The 19023-nt window shown below is 36.8% G+C and overlaps 1 protein-coding gene across 1 annotated transcript in view; it reads left to right on the forward strand.

The window, feature by feature from the left end:
* The window catches only part of KCNH5 (potassium voltage-gated channel subfamily H member 5), a 255555-nt gene that overhangs the window by 53148 nt on the left and 183384 nt on the right, over positions 1 to 19023 (forward strand). The window contains exon 7 of the mRNA XM_070418754.1: positions 10335 to 10761. Coding sequence (XP_070274855.1) covers positions 10335 to 10761 — 427 coding nt within the window. The remainder of the gene's footprint in view (positions 1 to 10334; positions 10762 to 19023) is intronic.

A 19023-nucleotide genomic window follows, 5' to 3' on the forward strand; every position in this document is an offset into this window, starting at 1 on the left:
ATTAGTTGACTATATTTATATGGGTCTATTTCTGGGCTCTCTATTCTGTTCCACTAATCTATTTGTCTATTCTTTCACTGATACCTTACTGTCTTGATCACTGTAGCTTTATAACAGGTACTGTCTGTCATTTGACTTTTATCTTCTTCAGTATTGTGTTGGCTACTCTTCACAATTTTTTCCTCTCCATATAAAATCTAGAATTAGTTTATCACCAAACACAAAATAACTTGCTGAAATTTTGATTTGGATTATGTTGTAGCTATAGATCAAGTTGAGAAGAACTGACATTTTGCTAAATTGAGTATTTCTGACTATGAACATGAAACATAACTCCATTTATTTAGTTCTTTGATTTCTCTCATCAGAGTTTTGTAGTTTTCCTCATATACATCTTATACATATTTTGTTAGACTTTTATCTAAGTGTCTCCTTCTTGTAGACAATAGGGCATTATCCTTTGGCCACCATGTTCACCTCTCTTTTCATGAGTTCCTTTCCGTTAATATTCTTATTCTCTAATATATATATTCTTTCTGTATGTTTAGGGATTGCCTCAGGGTTTATTTAGGTCCCCACGCTGGGATCTCCCATTGGAAGTGTAAAGCATTGTGGACAAATGAATACAAAGATGAAAAAAGGCACAATCACTAAACTCAAATGTACCTACCTTCTAGTTTGAGAGAAAAATTTATTTGCTGACACACTATTCAAGATTGTGAATAAAAGATTGTAAGTAAAAGAGGAGTCAGCATGAGGGAGGAGATGGGGAAAGGATTGGAGAATGGGTAAGAGTCAGCTACAGGTTTCAAATTGGAACATGGTGGCAATGGTCTGAGCTGTTAAGTTCTATTCCAGGTGCAGATGGATGGTATTGAATGGGTAATAAATAGATAGGATGGGTAATAAATAGATATCTTTCTTATATTTGAAAAATTTGGTTATATTCCAAGAATATATTCTTTTGCATGAGTTTTCCACAGAGACAAAGCAGTCTGTCTAACTGAGGGAATTAGCTCTGGGAGGGTAGGAAGTAACAAGCAATGAATACAGCAATGAGATTCCTTTATTTTATTTTTTCTATACATGAATAGAGATTTTTATCTGTACTGACCTTCCTGCATGATGAATGCTTCCTATTGTTAAGCATTAGGTAATGATTTTGATACAGAGGCAAAGAAGGTGGAAATATATTGCAATCTGTATATTATGAGTATTATTTACTTATTTTTCCCTTAACTAGCTATGGGTACTCGCATAGAAATTGCTCTTTACTGTTTTCTACATAGTCTTTATTCCTATGCTCGAGGATATATCATTTCCTCACTCTTCTTTGAAGGAGTTTCTAAACTTCCATTCCTACTCCATTTGGTCTTTTTATGACTTTATTTTATTCCATGATTTAATTTATGCTTTCACATAACAAATACTAACTGACAAGAAACATGATTATCTTTATATTGGAATCCTTCAACTTGAAGAAATCTGTTTTTTAGGCATTGTGGATAAAGGGTTAACAAAAGCATTTCTCTGTCTGCATGAGAATTTTACCTTTAGTCAACTGTCTTCCTTTTCTCCCAGGTAACTGATGAAGGAAATATGTTATCTATGCTTCTAGGCAATGTTAGGCATACTTTAAAAATACCTCTGATCAGGAAATTGCATATGGAATGAGAAGAACTTTTAATGAACTATAAATGACCTGATGAAGACATCATAGTTAAGAATTCCTGAATAATACAAGCGTGAGCATATCCCTGTGGACTCTGAAAGCTATGCCTGTGTTATTATTACAGGTTTGGATTAGGTGGAGCATAAGGTATCAAAACCTAGATCCCCAAACATTACCAAAACAACATGTTGATAAGACAAAGCTGAGCTGAGTTTATTGTTGGCCATTACAAGGGAGAACACTATCTTACAAATATTTGGCTGTTTCTCAGAATAGAAAAGGAGAGACTTTATTGGGAACTGGAAGTTTGATTTATGATGGGTCTTTCAAAGGGAAGGGCTGGGGAATGGGTTTTATTAGGATTGGGTAAGGATTAAGACTCATGAAATAATAGTCCAGGATTGGTGGAAACAAGGCGAAGATTTTGAGGCATCGGATTCAAAGAATCTTTAGGTGTAAACTGCCTGTTGATACTTTCTACTTAAGAGTTGATCAGTCTTTGGGAAGTTCCTATAATGAGAAATCAAGCCATTTTTCTGGGCATGGGCATGGAGTCCTGGAAAAGTAAAGCCACGCTAAGGACAACAGAGGCCTAGCACAAAGCCACGTTAACATAGTAAGTTATGGTTTCAGTTCTGAGTGTACAAGCTGAGTGTGAAGTTAGACAATTTTAGTTTTAAGGCCTTTCAGTCTAGATGGTTTCAGTACCTGCTAATTGAGTCTCATTTTTACACTTCTGAGTTGCCCCCTGGAGGAAAGAGCACAAGCAGCACAGCTCTGTGGACCTCTGCACAGACAGTTATGAGGTCAAAGCCTGTGGAAGAAGATGCCTGATGCGGCCCCACTGATAAACAGTGATTTCTGCCCTACATCCTCGGAGTCTACTGAGAACAAGCATAGTCTATAACAGTCTTGTGAGTCTGAGTGTTCACTTGGTCAGCACTGCAGACACAAATATGGACTCTATAATTAAATGCCTGGTGTGCGTTTTTCAAGAAGATGTTAGTTTTCACGGTGATTTGCTTGTGTTTAGGTCATTGTGTCAGTAAAAATCAGCATTTTCAGTTACCTTCCCATAGGATGAGTTATAAGTGGCCATACTCAAAAGTTGTTGTTTGAGCCTTTGCAGATATTGCAGTTGCTTTGGCCACAGTGAAGAAGAGGCCTAGATGACAGGAGCTTGTGCAACAATAATTTTATAATAATTACATCTAGACTAGCAGAAATTTTTACCCAAATAGAATCCTGCTGGAATTTTAAAACCAGTTGTATTTCTTGTGTTCAATATTGACATCTAACAATTAAGTTTAATAAAAGCATATCTATTTAAAGACAACGTTACCTGTATTGGTAAAGAAATTAATCATAATTAGGAAATACCATCTCCATGTACTGGAGTCTGTCAGTGAATAAGATAAAGTTATATCACTAGGACTGTTCATTTATGCTCTTCGTGTATGTTAAGCATACATTAAAGCTTTAAGCATATATACATAATTTCAAATAGTAATATGCTCTACAAATAATAGTATAAGGCATTAGACAAAAGATAATGATTGGAGTGATCAGCATTGAGCGATGTAGGAAATCTTGTAATGAGGGCTAACTGCAGCTCTTAGGTTAGGAATTTATTTCAGTTGCAAAGAAAAGAGACTCAAGGGACCTCAAATGGTGGGAGGTTTAATATAAGGGTGGATTTTTTGGAACACTGGAAAAGAAACAATGGGACCTTAGGAACTAGTATATGGTCCTGGACCATGGCAGCTCTGGGAACCTCAGCACAGCCAAGTTGTAATATTAGGAAAGTGAGCCCGAAAGTGGGCACTAGGTCGAAGGGCTGGGAAAAGAGGGAAAAAACCTACAAAAATAGAGCTACTCTTTGACCACTTTCTCCACATGCCTCACACACTTGCTTTGCCAGTTTTAAAAATTATATCCTTAACAATTTCATCGTCACGTATTATCATAAAAATGGTTGGAAAAGAGTCACTTTTAGAAAATAATTTTGGAAGATATGACCATTCACTCTGTTCTGTAAGATGTCCCCAAAATCTATACACACACTTTGAATAATTATAAAGGCAGTGTTCATTAAAGTACATTTCATTTTCAAAATTGAGTTATCAGCTGTGAAAGTGTGTATATATATATTTTTGGACGTCCTGTATTTTTGCAGAGTTTGCAGGTCTTCACTTGAGTGTCCCCTTATTAATGTGATTCACTTAGTCCTGTCAATATACTTATCTATTTTTCTCTTTAATGACTGCATTCTTACCTTCTCTTCTTTTTTATCTCGTGGCTCCCATTCCTGAATCTTCGTAGCTTTCAATACATCATGGCCACAACAGCCTTTCTCTAACTTAATCCTCACTGCCTTCTGCACCATTTCCTCAGCATTTCTTGGACCAGTTACTCATACTATAAAACAAGGGTCTTAACCTATTCAAGGATGGACATAGTTAGGGGAAGTGTCTGAGGAGGTGACAGTTAAGCCCAGACCTGCAAGATTAATAGGAATTAGATGCATACACAAAAAAGGAGTGGTTGGTGGATTAGGGAGAGTGTTTTACACATTATGTTTGGAGACCCCCAGGTGAGGGAATATGACATTTTTGAAGAAAGAAAAGTTTCTTTGACTAGAGTACAGAGAACAAAGACAGAGAAGCACAAGGTGACACTGTAGAGGCAGGCAGGTTGTGGTAAGGAGTTCGGATTATTGTAAAAGCAGCAACAAGTTATTGAAGGATTTAAAGCATCCATCAACATAGTTTGCTTGTACATTTATCATAATGTTTAGGTGATATACTTCTTTTTAGGGTGCATGTTTTGATCATGCTTTATATTTGCTGTAGACCCAATGGATATCAAAGAGAAAGTCTTTTTCACGAGAAGCATATAAAAATTTAATGCATTATGGATATGGCTGAACATCAATGTCTGTTCTTCATCTTTCTATCTATCTGCTGATGCCACCATGTTTTGAAAAGAATATAGATTGGCTAACATAAATTATTTAAATGGAAGTCTTCTACTGAAGCATGTTAACTAATGCATGGAATAATGAGGATTATTTATTTCCTCATGGATCTTTTGGTAGCATGAGTTGGAGAAGTGAATTCTGAATAGGAAGAAGATAATAGAATTTGTTATCTGGGTTAGAAGTTCAGGTAACAAATGTAGTTTGAAATTTTCTTTTAGTCTTTAAATTGTGCTGTACAAAAGGAAATAGAAATGAACTATGTAGTCATCCATGTATAAAATCTATTTAGAATAAGAACCCAATGGTTTTGAAATGGAGTTCATTATTGTTTGATAGTTTTCATCTAGTTGCCTGATATGGCACTACCTGTGAAGATGAAGTAACTATTAATTATTAATTATGACATTAGTGCTAGAGGAGTAAGAAGTTACTATGAGAGATTAATGTATTCATTTTTTCAATAAATATTTGGTGCTTACTACATGCCACAGAGTGCTAGAGAGCGTTCAAAACAATGTTCAAAGGAATGAGCATGGTATGAGCACATAATCACAAATAGACAAATGTCAAGAAGGGAATGTATGTGGTCCTTTGAGATTATATGATGAAATGACCTGACCTAGACTGGAGAGGAACGTTTCTCTGAGGAAGCAGTGACCGAGCTGAAATCTGATGTATGAATAGAGCAAACTAGGCTAAGGACAGGGGCATAAGACAGTTGTAAAACACTCCACTTAGAAATAATAGCAAATGCATGGACTTCATGTTTGAGGGGGCATAGCATATTTGAAGAACTGAAAGTTGAATGGAGAGTGAGCTTAAGAGTGTTGAAAGATGAGGTTAGAGTGGTGAGCAGGGGCCAGACCATATAAGTCCACGTAAACCAAAACAGATTCTAAACAATGGGAAGATAGGGGATGATTTGTGTGTATTTTTGTTCACAATACTACATCCCCAATATTTAGAATAAACTCAGTAGACATTTAGTGAGTGGATGAATGAAATCATGTATGGCAACTTTTTTTTTTTGCATTTAAAGAATGAGTTAGAGAAAAATAAATAAGTCCTTCTTGGGCCATTCTTTTATATTTCTGAATGTATCACCACATTTCAAAAGTCGACCTAAGTACGCAGCTTATTGTCCATCCTTATATTAAACGTCCATTCTTATATTAAATCTCTCATCACTTGAGGTCACTTGAATATATTTTCTTTGCAATTAAAAAAAATATCCTAACCTAGCAGCTGCATTTAGCTCAGTACAAGCTTTCCTGCATCATTCAATCCTGATCATCCCAGTCATTATCTATTCCTATTGCCTTGTATTATTTTTATTTGTAGAGCATATTACTATATGAAATTATGTATATGTGTTTTAAAGTTTTAATGTATGTTTAGAATACATGAAGAGTAGAAATGATCAGTCCTAGTGCAGGTACTAATGTTCTTCGTTAAATTACACATTATGCTCTAGTTCCAGTGAGTTCCAGAGTGTGGTCAGACCGTGATGTGGTGAGGAGCAAGGGGTCTGAAGCAAGACTGCCTGTAGTTGAATCTTGGCTCCTCCTCTTACAAGCTGCATGAACTTAGTCAAATTACTTACCCTATCTGGGCTATGTTTAATGATACCTTTCACATAGGGTTGTTTTGAAGATTACATTTTTAAAATACATATAAAACTCTTGGAACAATACCTGGCATGTAGTAAGCATTCAGTATTATTATCACCATGTCTGTCTTCCAAGTAGCAGTGAATGATCTTGTTTTCTGGTTAGTTTACTGTGTGGGAGGGAGTATATGGTACAGGATTGTTGCCATCTTTATTACATCCTTCTATCCCTGTAGGTCCAACTATAATTCTACCCCAGTCTCCTTCCTCCCCCATCCCCATTTTCTTCCACATTGCCTGATAGTGTATATTTTTTAGTTTTCTTTTTCTGACAGTCCTTTTCTAACTATATCTTATGTATCTCCTATAGCTGTGGTCTGGTCAGTAGAGAAACTAAAGAGAATTTCTCTTTCATACTTGATGCCATACCTTTATACAACTCAATGCTACATTGTCTGCTTTGTTGTCCATATTTTATTGCTTGTGTTGCAATTTTTCCCCTTCATTTATTTTACATGTATTGATAGCTTAACATATTATCATATGCCATGATTTGTAATGGACACTAGATCCATTCTTCAAGGGGTTTAGAATTTCCTGGGATGCCAGGCATACAAACAGAGACTTGTAATAAAGTGTTATTGTGACAATTGTTGTAATAAAGATGTGCAAAGATGAATGCTAACACAGAGGAAGGACACCTAACTCTCATAGTTAGAGAGAGGGGGAGGGTATGGTAATGAATATGGTGGTGGTAGGGCGGTTGGGAAGAAGTCAGAGTAATGCACATGGAGGAGAGAATGTTTGTCATAAGCTGTACATAAGACCCTAGCCACCAAGAGTGTGGTGTGGGAGGGACAAACTTTTCAGAAGAGGGTATGGCTTGTAATGTAAAATGAACCAGAATGGACACTTTAGGAGCTACATGTTGCTGAGGGTGATAGAGCATAGACAGCACAAGGAGGAGTTGGTGGGGGAGATGCTGATTAGGCAAACAGGTACCAGGTCCTGAGGGCTTTCCATGTCACAGTAGAAAGTGAATCCTTAATCCTAAAGCATTAAAGATTTTAGATTAGGGAAGGAAATGATTAGATTGATGTGATTTTAAAGGACACCAGGCTGCTCACCTGTACAGTGTGATCTGTGAATTAAAGGAAGTGAGACTAGAGGTACAATGACCAATGGAGAGACTATTCCTTGTCACACAAGTAGGAAAAAAATGAAGTCCTGATGAAGGCATGGCCTTAGAAATGGGAAAGAAAGGACATTTTTGAGTGATTTAAAAGGTAGATATGGCCTGGCTGGTGTGGCTCAGTGGTTGAGCATCGACCCCTGAACCAAGAGGTCCTTGGTCAGGGCATATGCCAGGGTTGCAGCCTCGATCCCCAGTAGGAGGCATGCAGGAGCATCTGATAGATGTCTCTCTCTATCATAGATTCTTCTATCTATCCCTCTTCCTTCTCTCTCTCTAAAATAACTAAAAACATTTTTTAAAAAGGTAGATATGTATTGAGCACATGGGCACTTTGATGGTAAGATCCTCTGGACTTGATAATCAGCTGTATGTGGCAGGGAACAGAGGAGCCGAGGCTCAGCCCCAGGCCTGAGGGACTGAGTAGATAATGATGTCATTAAGAAGAGTAGGAGATGGAGAATTGATTCAGGAGAGGAGAAGGCTTCCCTTTGAGACCTATCACCTTTGAGCACCTATGGGACATATAAATGGAATGGAATGCAATTGCAGGCAATTGGCTTCTGTATCAGGAACACATTAGAGATTTTGTGCTAAGAAGTGAACCTGTGACTCTTCCATCTATAGAAGTCAGTTGAAACATTGATATGCATTAAATCAACCAAGAAAGGGCTGAGGGTAAATCATAAAGAGATCCTAACATAATAGAAGCATGGAGAAGGGTAGCCCTAGAACATGATTTTGAAAGAAATGTCAGTTGGGGAGTTGGCTAAGACCCAGGAGAAAGTGGTGGCATAAGAACTATGTCAGAGAGTTTACAAAATATTTTGTAATATTAAGTGGTGTTGGACATGGCTATAGAAAATGTGCTTTTCTATTAAGTGGAGTCCAGAGCAGGTGCCCCTCTATGTGGACTGCCTCCTTTTGGAAAAAGCTGCCTACATCAGAGATCAGGAGAGAGTGTCCTTCCATCTTTGAGGCCTAGTCCTAGGAGGCCCTCATATTTCACATTCCTATTGAGAGTTGTGACTAGTTTGAATAGGGAAAAAATTCTTTCTTTTTAGAAAAAAGAATTTAGGTAGAAATGACTTTTTTCTGCAGTGTTTAAACAGAGATACCATGTTTTCTTTTAAGAATTTTAGTTAACTAAAGAACAACAGCAACACTGTTGTTTTTTTTTTCCATTTAACCCTGAGTTTTCCATGCATTTTGGCTATGGGTTTCATTAGAGCAGAAGCAAAGCATGTTTATCTTAACGTCCCCAGGGCCCAACCTAGACTCTTGGCTTATAGAAAGTATCAACAAATACTTATTTTTGCCTTTCTTGTTTATGGTTACATAATTTCAATTTTTAGGGCTTCCAGGTTCTTTTTAGTCTTCTACCTATCAACATCTCATGTCATTGAATTATGCCAATTCATCTTCTGAGGTTTATTAATGCTACTCTTTTGATATGCCTAAAGTTTAATATCTTTTTTCTCTCCCCAAGTGTGCAAGTGAAAGGAGAACTTATCTTAAGGCTTTATTTATGCCACAGCATCGGAGAGTAGAAGTTGAAATAGAGCCAGGCTTAAGGACATCAGAGTTGAAACAAAAAAACTGCCAGGATACTTCTGCTGCTATTTCACTTCTATAAGGGCTTCTATTTCTGCTTCTCTTCATTTTCTTTCTCTTTCTTTCAAGTCTTTATTTAGAAAAATTTTAATTATATAGCATGCAGTATAACCAAATGCCTTTTTAACCTTTTTACCTTAACTGTCAAGAACTTTATGATGCCATAATTTAGAGTCTTATTAATGTAACATTGGTTCCACTACCCTAACCAATCCCTCCATGTTGGTTAGAAATAAGCTCAGAGTAAGTTTAGGAAGATTGCTTGCATTCCTTCTGGGAGACAGAATTAGCACTAACGATGTCATGAGACTTGGAGGTGGTGGTCAGGTGAGAGGCTTCCGGATCACTGCTCTATCTTCCATCCTCTTATCAGGAATGCATTTATCCTCTTTTCCCAGGTGGCTTATTACATGCTTCCAAAAAACAAAAACAAAACAAAACAAAAAAACCAACAAAACAAAACAAAACACACACACACACACACACACACACACACACACACACACACAACACCAACTATGGGACCTATTGAATGAAGAAAACCTATGCTATATTTCCATTTAGATAATGTTATATTTGGAATTTTAAGCTTCTCAACAAAATATGATTTTGCTGCTGTTTCCTTTTGATATTCTTTTCTATGACTATTGCTGGAGGATAATAAGATTTGGCAGGTTATGTACCTATTCAAGGTTAATTCTTCACTTTCTCAGAGCTCTACAAATTTAGTGCTTATTATGACTGTGGTGGGAAGTAGTGGAACCATGACATTTGCCTGTTCTCCCCGTATGCACAGAAGTATTTCCTGTGTGCTTGCCTGTGAGATCAGGATTCTTTTTTCAGAAATTTTGCTATGCATAGCTATTTTAAAGTGAGAAATAAAAATAAATCTTGTAGAGGAAAAGTTTTATAAGAGAAGAAATAAAATGTCTGAACTCATCACCCTATTTTTATACTCTGTATATTGCATTTGAACATTATTCTCCTTTGTTTTTATTCTGAGCTATTTAAACTGCACTTATGAAAAGAAACTGGGTCTTTCTTAGCTAATGAAATGATTTGTGTAATAATTGACAAATACCTTATTTTTGAGTAGGAAGGAATCAGCATTTAAAAACCTTATAATTTCAGCTTTTTTGTTGACGTAAATAAAGTTAGAGCTATATTATGATCATGTTTTTAGTTTATAAGTGGTTGATGATCAAGTTCATGAAAGTGAGCCATTGCACTGTTTTATTTTCTTAAAGAGTGTCTCATTTCTTTTCAGGGAATCAGCAGTCTCTTCAGTTCTTTAAAAGTGGTGCGTCTCTTGCGACTGGGCCGGGTTGCTAGAAAATTGGACCATTACCTGGAGTACGGAGCAGCAGTCCTCGTGCTCCTGGTATGTGTGTTTGGACTAGTTGCCCACTGGCTGGCCTGCATATGGTACAGCATTGGGGACTACGAGGTCATCGATGAAGCCACGAACACCATCCAAATAGACAGTTGGCTCTACCAGCTGGCCTTGAGCATTGGGACTCCATATCGATACAATAGCAGCGCAGGGATATGGGAAGGAGGGCCCAGCAAGGATTCACTGTACGTGTCCTCTCTCTACTTTACCATGACAAGCCTTACAACCATAGGATTTGGAAACATAGCTCCTACCACAGATGTGGAGAAGATGTTTTCGGTGGCCATGATGATGGTTGGCTGTAAGTATCATGCTTTCTTTAAACAATTTTTCTTCTTTACAAACGATTGTTGTTGGCAGTTGTCCAGGCTCTAAGTTCTGTCAGGATTAAAATGAAACTGCTTTGTTTTCAGAAAGGTGTTTAATCCATATTATTTGCATTGGTTTACTTTTTATTCATCTTTAGAAAGTAAAAATATGCAAAATAATATATCTTACTTTTTAGAATATATTAACACATTTAACACAGTATGGATAGAGCGATACAAACATTGACATGGAAACTGCTATTTTATTCTGTTCACAGTAGCAGAGCTCATTCCAAGGGAGACCAGTTCTAGACAGGCAGCATCTGGCGCATCCCAGAGGTTTCGTTGGCAATGCATTAAATTCCAGAAAAGCAGACAGGAGCTGTTGTGGGATACATTGTTTAGAAAAAATTTTATCTAGTAATAGAATTGCTGAATTAAAGTTGATTTCTGGATACAGTTTTATGCAGGTTTTACAATTAAGACTAGTAAGAAAGGTTTATAAATCTAATTTCCATTACAAACACTCTAGGTTTGATATATGCCTATTTGAGAGAATGCAAGGATTAGTAAATATAAACCTATTAAGCAATGACAAGAGTAGCTAGGATTTAGCATGCGTACCTGAGTACTAAATGCATTGAGAGTGTTCTTGGGAGTAGAATGTTCTCTAAAGCAGCCAAAGACCATGTATTCTACACTCAGAGAGACCAGATGATGACAGAAGATCAGATCACTAACGAAATACATACCCAAGAAGCTGTTGTAAAAGAAGATCTTAGGGAGTAGTCACCACTATTCACACCTTCAAATTGACTTAGGTGATTTGTCCAAATCTATTTCTGATACCTAAAGTAACCTTAAGATCATTGTATTGGAGTTTTGATTAGTGTTATTAGCAGCAGGTAAGCCTTTGGATCCTGGTCATTGGTTTTTGTGTATAATGCATCCTTTTTAAGGTTTCACATTGCAGGGTTTTACATTTTGACTCTGATGAGAAAGATGTTAGAATCCAGGAGTGTCAGCTGGCCTGTGAAGGCTCAATATCTTGGGTTTAAGCAAAGTAGTTTTCAGAGTTCCCAACTTCTGAGAGCTATTGGAGCACCTAGGCTAGTAGCTGTTTAGCTTCTGTCCCTCTACCTCCTTTGTACAGGTATGGAAACAAGAACTCATGGGTTCTATTTGCTGGTTAAAGGTAACAGAGGGAGAATGAGAATTCCAAGTGTTGTTTGCTCCAGAGGCTTTTAGGAGAAAAAAAATGTTCTTACATACAAGGAGATCCTGATGTTTAATTAAACTGTTGCCTATGTACCAAAATGGTAAGATGTATTGTCAAAAAGGTGCTTTATAAATTCAGAAGACAACATTTTGTCAAATGTAGTATTTATTGCTATACTAATTTTAATATTTAATTAATTTTGCCTTACACATGAGCATAATTTTATTTTTAAAAAATTTATTTCAAGTAATTATATATTCACTGGAAGTTGCAAAGACAGTACAGAGAGGGCTTTTGTGTTCTCCACCTGGTTTCCTCCAGTAGTTACACCTTATACATCTCTAGTACAAGACCCACACTGACATTGGTGCAAGGTGTGTGTATAGTTCTGTGGTGCTCTATCACGTGGGTAAATTCCTGTCATTACCACAGAAATCAAGATACAGAATAGTTCCATCACCACAAATATGTCCCTCATGTAACTGATCTATAGTCACACCCACCTCTTCCCCCAAGCATGCCTAACCCTTGGTAACTATCTGTTCTTCATCTCTATACTTTTTTTTTTTTAATTTTGGGAATGTTATATACATGGAATCATACAAAATGTGACCTTTTGAAATTGGCTTTTTCCACTTAGCATAATCTCCTGGAGATCCATCTAAGTTGTTGAGTATATCAATAGCTCGTTCCTTGATATATCTGAGTAGTATTTCATGGTTTGGATATACTGCTGTTCAACTGTTCATCTATTTAGGGGCATTTTGGTTGTTTCCAGTTTGGGGCTATTACAAATAAAGCTGCTATGAACATTCACGTACAGCTTTCTGTTTAGACATAAGCTCTCAGTTCTCTGGGATAAATACCCAGGAATGTGATTGCTGGGACATATGGTAAGTGTATATTTAGTGTTTCTTTTAAGAAATTGGCAAACTATTTTGTAGAGTGGATATACTAGCATAGTAACATTTTTCACAAAAGAATAATAGGAGAATAAAATCTATGGAGAGTTGAAGGGCACCATTATCATTTTGTTTCTCAGGCCCAAAACCTGGAAATTATCCTAGATACCTGTTTTTAATCATGTGTTTCACCTAATCATAACAAGCTCTGCTGGCTTTACCTTCAGAATACATTTGAATCTTTCCATTTCCAAACCAAGACCAAGTCACCACCATCACTGGCCTGCACGTTTGCAGTAATCTCCTATGTGTTCCTTCTGTTTCTACTATTGTTTCACATCTCTACCCACAGTGGCCCCTTTAAGTAAATGAGATCACATAATTTAAGTAAATGAGTTCACATCCTCTGCTCAAATCCCTCCTGTGTTTTTCAATGCACATAAAGTAAAATTCAGATTTTCTATGCCTGCTATCAAAGCCTTAATGGTCTGACCCCTTGTCTGCCTCACCCACTTCACTTTCTCCCCTTTTTTATTCTACTCCCTCCGTGTGAGCCATCTTGATGTCTCTGCACAGCAAGCTGAGTCCTGTCTCAGGGTCTTTGTGTTTGTTTTCCCCACTGCTTGTAACACCCCTGCCCTGAATTATGTCCTGCATTCATGCAGACCTATACTCAGATTTCCTCTTCAGAAATTCCTCCCAGTGCTGCCCTGCTAGAAAAACTACCCCGATGCCAACCACCTTTGTTCTCTGCCCTTTTTCCTTTTTCTTCTTCTTCATTGTATGGACCAAGTCCTGAAACCACATTGACTCTGTTTCTTTTCCATCAGTATGTAAGCTCCATGAGAGCAGTTGTTTACACCCAACTTGTAAACAGTTTTTAATATCATGCTCAATCTATACTTGTTGTATAAATGAATGAAGTTGGAGATGTCCCTGATGGTCATAGTGAGGTTCTCCTGTCCTTAAGTCCACTCCAGTTAGGTCTCTGATGAAGATACATGCCAGAAAAATGCAGTTTTTGAATTTTGGCCCCGATTCCTTTGTGGAAGCCTTGGTGAGCTCATCTGTATTGTCTGCCTCTGGGAGTGCAGTGGTCCCTTTAGCTGGATTTTGCCCCACCCTAAGTCTCTCTGTAGGCCTAGTCAGTAGGAGCTAGTCAGTAGAAGCACCAACAATTCCTTCACCACTTTTTACTATTTACCTCCAGAATCTACCTACATTGGAAATTTTCACATAGATTTAGTCGAGTTTTCAAAATTTCGTTTGATTCAGAATTGGTCCCATTCCTTCTTGGCTTCATGTGTGGCCAATTATATTGCTATATGTACATTTTCTTCTTCTCTTTTCCTTCAGTTCCTATCTTGATTTTATGATGAAGACCTGGTCTTAAAGTTAGGCCTTTTACTGAGTTTTTGCTATATCCTTTCAACATCTGAGTGGTTGTTTTCTGTTTAGAAACCAATTTCTGACATCTTTTGCCTGTTGATTTAGGTTTCTTTTTTATGTCTCTGAATAAATTTCAATTGCTATAGCCAGAGTGTTCCTAGGAGATGCCTTTTAATTTCCTTTTTCGACTTGGGTCGTTAGTAATTTTATGGCATGTTTCCTTTGCAACAACCTAAGAAGATAATAGAAAACTGTCAAGACCTGTGCAGTGTTATAGTAACTTCCCACAGTTCCAAAATTTATTAGATACACATGCACAAAACATCAACCAAATTGGCAATTGTAGCTGTTTGCAATCTTAGTTTAATTTTTTTTCCCTACAATAACGCCAAGGAAAATAGACAAAACAAACCACCAGTGTTCCCAGAACCACCCAGAACCAGTATGTGTTATCAGCCATAGACGTAGCCAGGGGATTTAGTGGTAGTAGTGTGGAGAGAGAGAGAGAGAGAGAGAGAGAGAGAGAGAGAGAGAGAGAGAGAGAGAGAGAAAGAAAGAAAGAAAGAAAGATTGGGAAGGGGGGAAAGTGAAGGATAAAGAAAACAGAAAGGCTGATGCTTTTGGTTGTGCTAGGATTCTAGTCAATCCATGCTGGCTGTTTGAGAAGCACCACTTGTAACCTTATAACTGAGAAAAATGTTTTATCAGAAGATTGTTGGAGCTAAAAATCACTTTTATTCTGTTGAGGAAAATAATCACTACTTGTAAATGATAGCCTCTTTTTCTGAAGAAAGTCACCTGAAAATTTCATGCCTTCCAGCAATATTTAGAAATTTCAACGGCAGCACTTTCAGTCCCTGGGTCCTTTCTGACAAATCTCTAAGTAAAATTTATGACGGTGGCCTCCCTTCAATTCTGGTCTCCTGGTGTCTCCTTTTGATCCCTTCTGTGTCAGCAAGATTGCAACATATTGTCCTCCCCTGCTACCGAGGACTTTTTTTTAGACTAAATCCTTTGTTCCTACATTTGCCCAAGGTGGAGAATCCTCCTGCTCAGATTCCAGAACTGGAAGGCTGTTTGGATCTTCTCAAAATATGTCTACCACCATGGATTTCCTACATCAAATTGATCTGTTTTCAGTGTTAGCATGCTCTGTGCCTTGGCTGTACTGCACGGCTCTGGTAGCAGCCATTGCCATTCCTGGATAGTCACTTCCCCCATTTCCCTTTATCTGCCCATTCATGAATGAACCTGACTACTCTGCTGATGGTCACGAAATTCACTACCAAAGGGCTTTTCTGAAAGAGGATATTTTTGCAGTTTATTCTGCAGCACTTGTGGAAAATAGCATTTTTTTTTTTAGATCAAGATGTGGCTAATCTCTTTGTTAATTTGCACAGTAAATACTTAATGATGCCTTTCTGAAATGTTTTTAAATCCATTTCATTGATATAATCTCATTGAGCCCTTAGTAATTTTTTTTTCTAAAGATTAGCACACTGACTGATTTTACTTCTGTTCAGAAAGGACCTTATTGATCTGATGATTTGTTTTGGTGTTTATAAAAGGAAGGGGTGGGAGTGTGGAACTTTTTGATATGATTATCCTTTTGTCTTAATGTACTTGATGAATCCTCTTCTAAATATTTAGCAAGAAAATAATGCTTACTTAGTTCCTTCTTCATTACTAAAGAATCACATAATTGTATTTTAGTTTAATCCAACCATTATAAAAACTATATTTTTCCATCTTTTATTACAGTTTAATAAAAAAGAAACATAAAATAAAAATAGAAGTTATGAATAACTTTTGGCCATAATAATTTGTGTTCAACCGTAAATTTCTCTCTCTAAATATACATATATTTCCTTCTCCTATATATAATTTATTTGCATTATTTTTAAACACTATTAAATAAATTTAATAAACATGTAAACAGCATATTTCAAAAGACTAGGCTAGACTTTGGGTATTTATAGGGTTGGGGTAAGTAGGTTTACACATTGTTTGTATGGAAAGTACCACAATAAGTAAGTAATAAGAAGAACAAACTCTGTTTCACGTATTCACAACTGTAAACCTACTTCTGCCCCAATCTGTGTTTTACTTAAAAGCATTTTTACTCTTTCATTTGTTGCCTGCTTAGTTGTTAACCTTAGGCAGCCTGACTAACATGGTATTTGATAATCAGAACCTGTCCTGCTAGGATGCTATTCAAACTAAGTCTTTAAAAGTAAAACGAAGCAAAACCAGGAGCTATAAATACGAAATTGCCGAGGTTAAATTGGTAGACGGGACACCCAGCCATAATAATGCTAATTGCAGTTTTAAAATTGGATATAATTGATGATAGCTTGGGTAGTGTGAGAACTTTCTGTAAATGACTGGTGCAGTGTATAATGCAGAAGCAAATGTTTAGTGCACTTAGAAGTATAGCAGGGCCATCTGCCAGTGGGATGTGTATGAAGGGAAATTTGAATCTCCACGTAGGTGGTTAAGTGCTGCCGGGGAGCACTTAGACACACTGGCCACTCAGCATCATGCAGAGGAGACTCATGCCACGCATCGCATCATATTCTCCAGTTGATGAGCTCATTTAGCATCCACAGTGGAGTTGAGATGAAAGCCAAGCTGAGATGATGGGCACTTCCCTTACCCTTCTCCATAGGAAGAGGAAATAAAGAGAAGCTAGTGAGACCCAGAGAGTGGGAGAATCTACATATATGAAAAGTTAAGTGACCAACCGTATGTCTGTCCAACTGACTGACCGACTGACCGACCGGCCGGTATATATGACATGCACCGGGAATTAAAAAATAAATGTTGATTGGTGCATCATGGTGCATATAAAGCTCTCACTGGTGCCAATTGCACGTGATCAACTGGCTGATACATATGATGCACACTGGCAATTGATCAAAACCTCTTGATAGCGGTTTTAATTTAGGAATGGATATTATTGAAATCCCCAATGAAATGATTTGTAAAGGATCTATTATTGAAGCTACCTTTGGAAATAGTATATCTATAGATAATATTAAAAATATATCTGAACGTGCGATTCTTTGTCCTAAAAATTAGCACGTTCATAAATTGAAGAAATTTTGGATATACTCAATAGAGATTTTCACACCTGTTTGAGTAATGATTCCATCGATTCAATGGTTGATGCCGAAAAGGAAAATTTTCCCATCGAATTTCTTAATAGTATTACTCCTTCGGGAATGCCATATCATAAATTAAAATTGAAAGTAGGTGTAATCATTATGCTACTGAAAAGTCTTAATAGTAAATGGGGTCTTTGTAATGGTACTAGATTTATTATCAAAAGATTACGACCTAACATAATCGAAGCTGAAGTATTAACAGGATCTGTGGAAGGAGAGGTTGTTCTGATTCCAAGAATTGATTAGTCCCCATCTGATGCTGGCTTCCCATTTAAATTAATTTGAAGACAGTTTCCCGTGATGCCAGCATTTGCAATGACTATTAATAAATCACAAATAAAAACTCTAGAAAGAGTAGGAATATTCCTACCTGAACCTGTTTTTGGACATGGTCAGTTATATGTTGCTTTCTCTGGAGTTTGAAGAGCGTGTGACATTAAAGTTAAAGTTGTAAAAACTTCATCACAAGGTAAATTAGTCAAGCACTCTGAAAGTGTTTTTACTCTTAATGTGATGTACAGGGAGATATTAGAATAAGTTTAATCAATTTATCAGTCATTGCTTTTATCAATGTTGCTTTTATATCATGTTTTTTTTTGTTTTTATCTCATGTTTTTACATCATGTCTTTGTTGTTTTTATATCATGTTATTGTTTATTAATCAATTTATATATTATTTTCATATACATTTTACTAATTTTCTTTCATCTCTGACACTTCTATTATAGAAAAAGGGAAAATAGCTATATTAAAGTATTTTGTATTTTAATTTTATAATACTATATTATATATACTATTTTGACATGTAATTTTTTTGCAGTAATGTAATTACCGCACGAATCTTTTTTCTAATTAATCTCCTTTCAATGTGCGTGAATTCATGCACTGGACCACTAGTATAAAATAAGTGGAGGAGAAAGGCCTGTGTGACCTTGGATAGTCTTTGAGTCTCTCTAAGTTTTATTTTTTTAAATTGTGAAATATAGGAGTTAAAATAAATGTCTTTTAAGGCCCCTTTCAGTGTTAACATTCTATATATCTAAGATTCTGTTAGTGAACTTCTGCCACTGTCCATAGAGTTGGGCTGGTGGTGTTGGAGATGAGGTTAACATGGAAAAGAAGTATGTGTAATTTAAAGGTTTTAGGGCCTTGTTTTATGGAGAGTACCTTGTTTTATGGAGAGTAAGGTGTCTTGTATGGAATATGTTCAGTAAAGAGTTAAGAAGGGAGACTGTCAGGGGATATTATAGAGAAAAGATAGGTTTTGAAAAGATAAGAGTTTTTTCATATAGAAATTAGGAAGCTAGGAAGACTGGAAGGCATTTGCCTCAAGGGCAGAGAAAGGGGGCTGGGGAGAGTGGGTACACCATGCCAGTGGGGACTGGGAACGCTGTTTGGCCCAGATGGATATCCGGGTGGGTTTAAAAGTGAGTTGTTACCCTTTTCCAATTCTAAAATAATTCCTCTGCAGATTTTAGTATGAGACTCAGATACAATATCAAGTTATATGTTAACTTTTCCTTTCCCTTGCCATTGTGGTGTGGGTAGGAAATGGAGTGTGAACATGCCAATTTTCAT

This window comes from Myotis yumanensis, unplaced genomic scaffold (genome assembly GCF_028538775.1).
Source record: "Myotis yumanensis isolate MYYU_CA2020_CCGP unplaced genomic scaffold, mMyoYum1.0.hap1 SCAF_1, whole genome shotgun sequence".
NCBI classification, from domain to species: Eukaryota; Metazoa; Chordata; class Mammalia; order Chiroptera; family Vespertilionidae; genus Myotis; species Myotis yumanensis.